Raw genomic sequence first — 7,780 nt, forward strand, 5'->3', positions numbered from 1 at the left:
CAACTAGTATCTTTTAGTGTTTTCAACATAAACATTTAAAGATTAAATCTCTCTGCCATACTCTAACTACCAAATTGTCAACCAAAAAAAAAGAGTCAAGCAGTTGCATTGCTTCGTTCTCCTGTGTGTGTGTGTATATATATATATATATACACTTTTGATTGCTTTGATCCTGTGTATTGATTAGCTTAAGTGGCGAATAGATGGATGGGTTGGGTACGTCAACCTTACGTTTATATCTTGTATAGAAAAAAGATTATAAAATGACTGTTAAAATACAATTTTTTTCATTAAATTTGATTCAGGTACAATTTTCAACATTAAAATTTATTATTATTATTATTATTATTATTTTAAAAATGGTATAAAAAAGTTTGATTTCGCTGCTAAAATTTAAAAAATTACTATTTTTGTTACTCATGAAACAAGTTAATGAAATTTCACTCCAAAACGAAAAAGAAACAAGTTAATGAAATGAAAATGAAATATTGATTCTACTCCTGTTTTGATAAAAGACAAATCAAACGTCAAGAGTATAATAGTAAATTTACTTTATAATTTATACTCTATTAAGTACAATTATTAAACCTAGCCTGGCTCGGTTGGTTAGACCACTGTCTCAGTGAACCGGTGCCTAAGTCGGTTCAGTTGTTTAATTGGATTACTTATGCAATTGAATCGATAAAACCCAATGGTTTTCCTACAATCCGTGTGCAACTAGGAAGGATTATTCTGACCAGGTCAGTTTTGCAACAAAATTGCCTTTATAGGTTCATTGCTATACCATTTTCTGAATTTGAAGTATAATAAAAACATAGAATTTTATAATGAGGTTAATGGTAGACTTTTTAATAAAGATAGATGTACAATATTTAGCTCAAATAATAATCCAATGGATTAAAGCAATCAGTAAGATAAACAATAAGCATAAAATGCGAATTCAGAGTTGAATGAAAAATTGTAACCAAGTTATAAAAGGAAGTCTCTAAGGTACACATGTTTTTTTCATAAATGTTCTCAATTTTTATTAAAGAGATGACATAATAGTAATTTTGTTATAAAAAAAATTCATTTATTTCCTTTGATTTTTCATTCAACTCTCAAACAAAAAATAAAAAATTCACTCCACTCCTTTCATTTCAAACATCCAAGTAAGAGATAAATATTTATTTATTTTTATTCTATTTGTTAGAAGTATGTGGTTAAATAATTAAATTTATCATATCTCAATAAATACTTTTAGAACTATCGGTATTTTAAAACTATTCATTCATATATTTTTTTCCTGTATAAATTCTCAAACATATATTATAATTATAGAAATATAGTATCATTTGTGCTTGTGTTCTCTAATGAATGATTGCCACCCTGGCTTCAAGCACTTTCAGATTCGGAAAGTTTGTCCAAGCTGACGAAGCTGAAGCAGCTAGACCTAAGCCAAAATCGTTTCAATAAAGAGATTATAAGGGATCTGGTTGCACTACCAGTCCTTAAATCCCTGGACTTGAATCATAATAGAATGGAAGGTCGACTGCAAAATACAGGTATATGTGCATACATGTAAAATTGTTCTTGCGCTCAAATCATAATGCTCTGCTTGGCTGGGTTCAAGAGAATATAAAGGTAATAAACAAGTAAAATGTTAGACTGCATGGGGCTTTTGCTAAGTTCCCATGCGTCTCGGGGTACTGGATGTAAACTAGAATCAAGTAGAAGAGGAAGAAGTTTAAAATTCTTAATTCTTTTTCCATAATATGAGAGTGAAGAAGGATTAGGCTTGGGCCTATGCTATTGGGTCAATATATCTCTAACATTCATGATCCAGAAAAGTCATATTATTCTTTTGCTTCATTTTTTTTTTTTTTTTTGAAGCATTTTGCTTCATTAGTTATAGGCTCGTTTTCCATCTTAATTAAATTCCACATATTTCCTTGTCTTGCGTTTTCATAAAAATAGAATAAAGCATCATTGACTCTTTCTTTCATGTGAAAAAAACATGTTACTGAATTTTTTGTCTGTCACATGTTTCACTACTTACGGTGCAGACCTGGTTAATCTACGAGGCTTGGAGGTCTTAATTTTACGTGATAATTTCCTGGACGGTTTTCTGCCTATTCAAGGTAATAAAATTTCTTCACACTTCGTAAGACACTATGCTCTTGAGAATAGAAGGTTGGGCTGTTATCATTAAGTTACATGTTCACAAAATAAATGTAGCATGTTGTGCAATGGCACTTCCAGGATTCATAGATCAAAGATACAATAATAAATTAAGTCAAAAATAAATTAACGAGGACATACAGAAATTTACATTATTTGGTATCCATGGTGGACAAGGAGAACTTCACTACAATAATAACGATAATAATAATAATAATAATAATAACAATAATATATAATAGTAACAGATTACAATAAAGGGACAAAGACTCTCTCAAGAACCTTACATCCAAATCTCTCTCTCTCTCTCTCTCTCACACACGAAGGGAGTAAATTCCATATCGGAGATTATTTCAGTTTGGCCAAAGGAATGATATATATTAGTACTGATCAATATTGGTGAATTGTTTAGAATTTACCGTCATATAAATATATAGCTAAATATTATATCTACTACCTAGCGACAACTCTCTCTCTCTCTCTCTCTCTCTCTCTCTCTCTCTCTCTCTCTCTCTCTCTCTCTCTCTCTCTCTCTCTCTCTCTCTCTCTCTCTCTCTCTCTCTCTCTCTCTCTCTCTCTCTCTCTCTCTCTCTCTCTCTCTCTCTCTCTCTCTCTCTCAAAAACCCCCTTGATATGTTAAAGCCATCATAAATACCAGTTAATATAGATTTGAAAGTTTGAATCCACTAAGAATACGCATACTAACCAATTATCTTAAGTCATGTGAGCCAATAAGATTAGAGTTAATGTCCTATAAATACATAATTGTAATTCAATATTAGATATTATTGAAGAATAAACCAATTGATTGTTGAGTGTATTTCGTCTCTCTCTTGATATTTCTCTGTCGCCAAGATGACTACTTTAAATTAGGTCAATTTCCTTAAAATTCTCATACATTTTTCTACAATTCTTACCCATTCCCATTAGGAACCACTAGGTTCTTAACAATTTGGTCCTAGATACAATCTAAGAGAAGATTTATATGACCTTGGTCCTAATTACATTTTACAAAATGTAAAATTATATGGATAAATACTAATCTAGAACTCTTAATCTATATTTAGTTGCTAAGTTACAAAGTGAGAAAGGGTTAGACACCCCTTACCTAGTGAAACTGGTCTTTTAGGCTTTGGTGATCAATTGTCACATTATTTATAGAAAATCATGTTATCAATCAATTGTAACTTGAAAGTAAACATGACATGTGATCTTTCTTGAAATTAAATAAAAAAAATAAAAAATAAAAAGGAAAAAGAAAAAAAGAAAGGTGTGTCACGGTTGAAACCCTAATTCCAGGATACTCAGTGTATTAATTAAATGATCAAATAGATCACTATATTTTTTGCATTAAATGGCACTGGGTTCGTTTGTAATCCTATGTGATGCACTTCTAGTGCACATGGTGCATCTTATGCAAGTCATATCAACATACGCCAACCTCTTTCTCGACAGGGTAAGCCAAGATTTTGCTCACACTTCGTTTTACTTTCCTACTTAAATCAATTTGGAGGTTTCTTGACACAATTAGTCAAACCCTCCTAAAATTTGATTGAATCTTGTTGCACTCTGCAATTGGCTTCACCCTTTGTATTTCCTATGACATCTTTGTTAGTAATCAGTATAATATTCCATTTATTTTAGCAATCTGCAAATTGAGTTGTTCTTTTGAACCTCTTTTACATTTCTGAACATAATGATGTTTAGAGGGATTTTGAGCCGGGGTAGAGCAAGCCATATCAACATATGCCAAACAAGAATATTAAGGTGATGCTTGGAAAAATCAAAGAAAAAAGTCATGCTATTTTTTTTTTTTTTTTTTTTTGAGATAGTTTCAATCTATAACGTCCATTCTTGATAATAGCTCTTTATCATTAAACTCAGACACCAATCAGTTTTTGGTGTAGGCAAAAATTGAACCCTAGATTTCTTATTCAACCATCAAAGACTTTATTAGTTGAGCAAATTGGGACCCATTTTTTTTTAATACATATAAAAGATGAATGATCTTGCTTAATATATAATTTTTTTTTTTTTTTTTTTACAAGATAGAATTTTTACTCTAACCTAATCTAAGTGCATATGCGTATGAAGCTCCCTTCTTGAGATTTGAACCCTGGTCCTTCACTCACACACTTCACAAGCATTTATATTTATAGAACGACTACCGCACAAAGGGTGCGGTGTAGTCTTGCTTAATATAATTAGGTCATGTGTAAGTCTAACACTTAACAGAGACCAATTAATGCACCATAAGGAAATATATATATATATATATATATATATATTTGACCAAAAGGAGGAAATGAGATAAAGGCATGCCTTATAAAACATTATCTGTAGTAACGAAAAATTTGCTAATTGAGGACTCTTCAAAGAGTATATTTTATATAGGGTAAAACAACATATGTGGCTGATTATTACTTCAGAGAAGTTGAGGATACAGGGTTAAATTGCCTTCTATAGCCTAACAAATCTGTTTTATTTATTTACTTTCTAATAGCAACCATCTATTTTATGTTTTCGGTAATCGTCCTTTATCTTTTGCTCCATAGGTTTGGCAACCTCACGCAGTTTGGAGATTTTAGATTTGAGTGAGAATAGGTTCAGTGGATTTCTTTCTTCTCAAATAGGAGTACTAGCATCTCTCAAGGCTTTATCTTTAGGTGACAATAGACTTAAAGGCTCTTTACCAAGACAAGGTAAGTACTGTTAAATATTAAAATCTGACATGACAGTTTGTGACCGTTAGTGGTAATGATATAATTAATGCTTGCAAAAATTGAAACCAATTAATGAAAGATATTGACATTTGACAATGATAATAATAATGGTGTTGGATATTGATTAAATTTCTTTTTCCAGGTCTGTGTAAACTGAATAAACTTGTAGAGCTTGATCTTGCACGCAATAAGTTTGAAGGGACCCTTCCTCCTTGCCTAAACAATTTGACGTCTCTTCAACTGTTAGACCTCTCTAGAAACAAATTCACTGGAAATATTTCATCATCTTGGATAGCTAGCCTGACTTCCCTTAAGTACATTGATCTTGGTTCCAATAAATTTGATGGTTTATTTTCATTCAGCTCATTTGCTAATCACTCCATGCTTGAACTAGTTCGATTCACATGTGATGGCAACAAATTCCAGATAAATGAAATTTCAGGTTGGGTGCCTTCGTTTCAGTTACAGTTCCTCATCCTATCAGGGTGCCTAAACAAGCTCTCTAGTGAACTTCCAACATTTCTCCTTCACCAGTACAACTTGAAAGTGGTTGATCTGTCTCACAACAAGTTGAAAGGACGGTTCCCTGGTTGGTTGCTTGAAAACAATACAAGGCTAGAATATGTCAATCTGAAGAATAACTCTTTCTTTGGTCAGTTTCATTTGCCACTCCATCTTAATGACAGTCTTTCGTGGGTAGATGCGTCAAAAAATCAACTTGAAGGGCAGCTTCAAGAAGGTATAGGGAAAATCCTATCCAACCTAAAGAATTTAGACTTGTCTGAAAATGCTTTCGAAGGTTATCTCCCATCTTCAATTGGTAACATGAGTCTCTTGGAGAGGCTGGATTTGTCTGTGAATAACTTCTCAGGAGTGGTACCACAAGAATTGTTTGCAGGTTGCTTGAAATTGAGGGCTTTGAAATTATCATATAATAATTTTCAAGGGAATTTAATCTCAACCCAGTTTAACTTAACTTCGTTGATTCTTCTGGAATTAAATGACAATAGGTTCTCTGGAACTTTGTCAAATGTAGTATCCAAATACACTAACCTGCAATATTTGGATGCTGGCAACAACTGTCTGTCTGGTACGATTCCCAGCTGGATATGCAATGAAACGCATGTCTCAACGCTCATCTTGCGGAATAATTTGTTCAGAGGTCATTTTCAATGTGAAGGAAAAACGCCTGAATTTTTGGACCTTTCTCATAATTTTCTGTCAGGATCTTTGCCTTCCTGGTCAGGAGCATCAAGCTTAAAGCATGTACATTTAGAAGGGAACCTCTTTTCAGGATCTATACCAGAAGAATTTTTCAATCTGACAGAGTCTATCCAAATTTTCAATGAGCCGACACCATATCTCATGAAACCGTCTCTCATGACAATGGATATTAGTTATAACAACTTGTCAGGCACCATTCCCCATGCACTCGGAACAGTTTCGAGCTTAAGAATTCTGTTGTTGAAAGGAAACTCCTTAAGTGGCTACATTCCAACTCAGTTGTGTCGATTGAACAAATTAAATTTAATAGATCTTTCCAGTAATTTCTTTTCTGGGTCAATACCTAATTGCCTTCGATACATCACCTTTGGGGGGCATGGGCTCGATGATTTTAGTTTTGAAGATAGAGGTTTTGGTTTTTTGAAGTGGGATTCATCTTACCCATATGGAAGTCTCTTAGCGAAGAATTTTGAATTTCAAAATCAGGAAGCTTTGTATGAGCAAGCTGAAGCAAATTTTGTAACAAAAAACAGGACTTACTCCTACAAAGGTGGCTTTCTTGATTCCATGTCTGGATTGGATCTTTCATGTAACAATCTAACAGGTTTAATCCCAGCAGAATTTGGAATGCTTTCTTCGATCCATGCACTAAATCTATCTTATAATAAGTTGAGAGGTTCCATTCCAACGACATTCTCCAACTTGACTGAAATAGAAAGCTTAGACCTTTCCCACAATAGTTTGAGTGGAGAAATCCCACCCCAGTTAATCGAACTAAATTTTTTGGCGGTCTTCACAGTTGCTTACAATAATTTATCAGGTAGAATTCCAGATGGGAAAGCACAGTTTGGGACATTCGATGCTAACAGCTATATAGGAAATCCATTTCTTTGTGGACCACCATTGAAGAATTGTACCAGCATAGATGATTCACCTTCCACCCCGACACCGGATGCAAGTGATGAGAAATGGTACAAAATTGATCCTCTGGTCTTCTTTGTTAGCTTTTCGGTGTCTTATATCATATTCTGCCTGGGAGTTATTTCTCTTCTCTATATAAATCCTTATTGGCGACAATGGTGCTTCAATTTGATTGAGGATCGCGTTTATTCCTGTTATTATTTTGTGCTAGATACTTTGCGTAAGTTATCTAGTGGTTTGTATAATTAGCTTGATTGGTTTCCAAGACATCTATTTCTGAAATCTCTAATTGTAGAAACCTTTGTATCAGGCTATAGCTATGAATAAATGACAATGATTTCAAATATCAAATTAGGGTATTTGGCAAACTACATAATGTAATAGGGGTAGTTCTGATATAAGATGAACCAAAAACAAAACAAAACTAATTCGAACTGTTTACATCAACTTATCAAGTTTGTTTAGAATCATATCAAAATCAGTTTTTGTTGAAATGCATATGAAAATTTGAAATTTCGTGAAAATATAAATGTGAAACAATAAAAAAAAATTAAAAAAAATTCCAAAAGCTTGATTTTGGAGGGAGTACATAGATACATTTAGTTTCATATTTGTTGAAAAGTTTGACCCTTATGTCAAAGGGAAATTGGAAGAAACCAACTGAATTAATTTCTTCACTAATCCAGCTAAAGATTTATAAGGGAAAACAAAATTGTAGAATTTTGTTGAAGTTAACAGTGTATTATTCTTAC

The 7,780-nt window shown here is 32.9% G+C and overlaps 1 protein-coding gene across 1 annotated transcript; it reads left to right on the forward strand.

Annotated features, from left to right (window-relative positions):
• The first annotated feature begins 203 nt into the window (after positions 1-203).
• LOC126728098 (receptor-like protein 15) lies at positions 204-7,288 on the forward strand. The gene is made up of 4 exons (XM_050433968.1): positions 204-216; positions 1,389-1,544; positions 4,716-4,862; positions 5,026-7,288. The coding sequence occupies exons 1-4, from the start codon at positions 204-206 to the stop codon at positions 7,275-7,277; spliced, it is 2,568 nt and encodes an 855-aa protein (XP_050289925.1). The 3' UTR covers positions 7,278-7,288.
• The last annotated feature ends 492 nt before the right edge of the window (positions 7,289-7,780 follow it).

The sequence above is a fragment of the Quercus robur genome, chromosome 5 (genome assembly GCF_932294415.1).
Source record: "Quercus robur chromosome 5, dhQueRobu3.1, whole genome shotgun sequence".
Lineage (NCBI taxonomy): Eukaryota > Viridiplantae > Streptophyta > Magnoliopsida > Fagales > Fagaceae > Quercus > Quercus robur.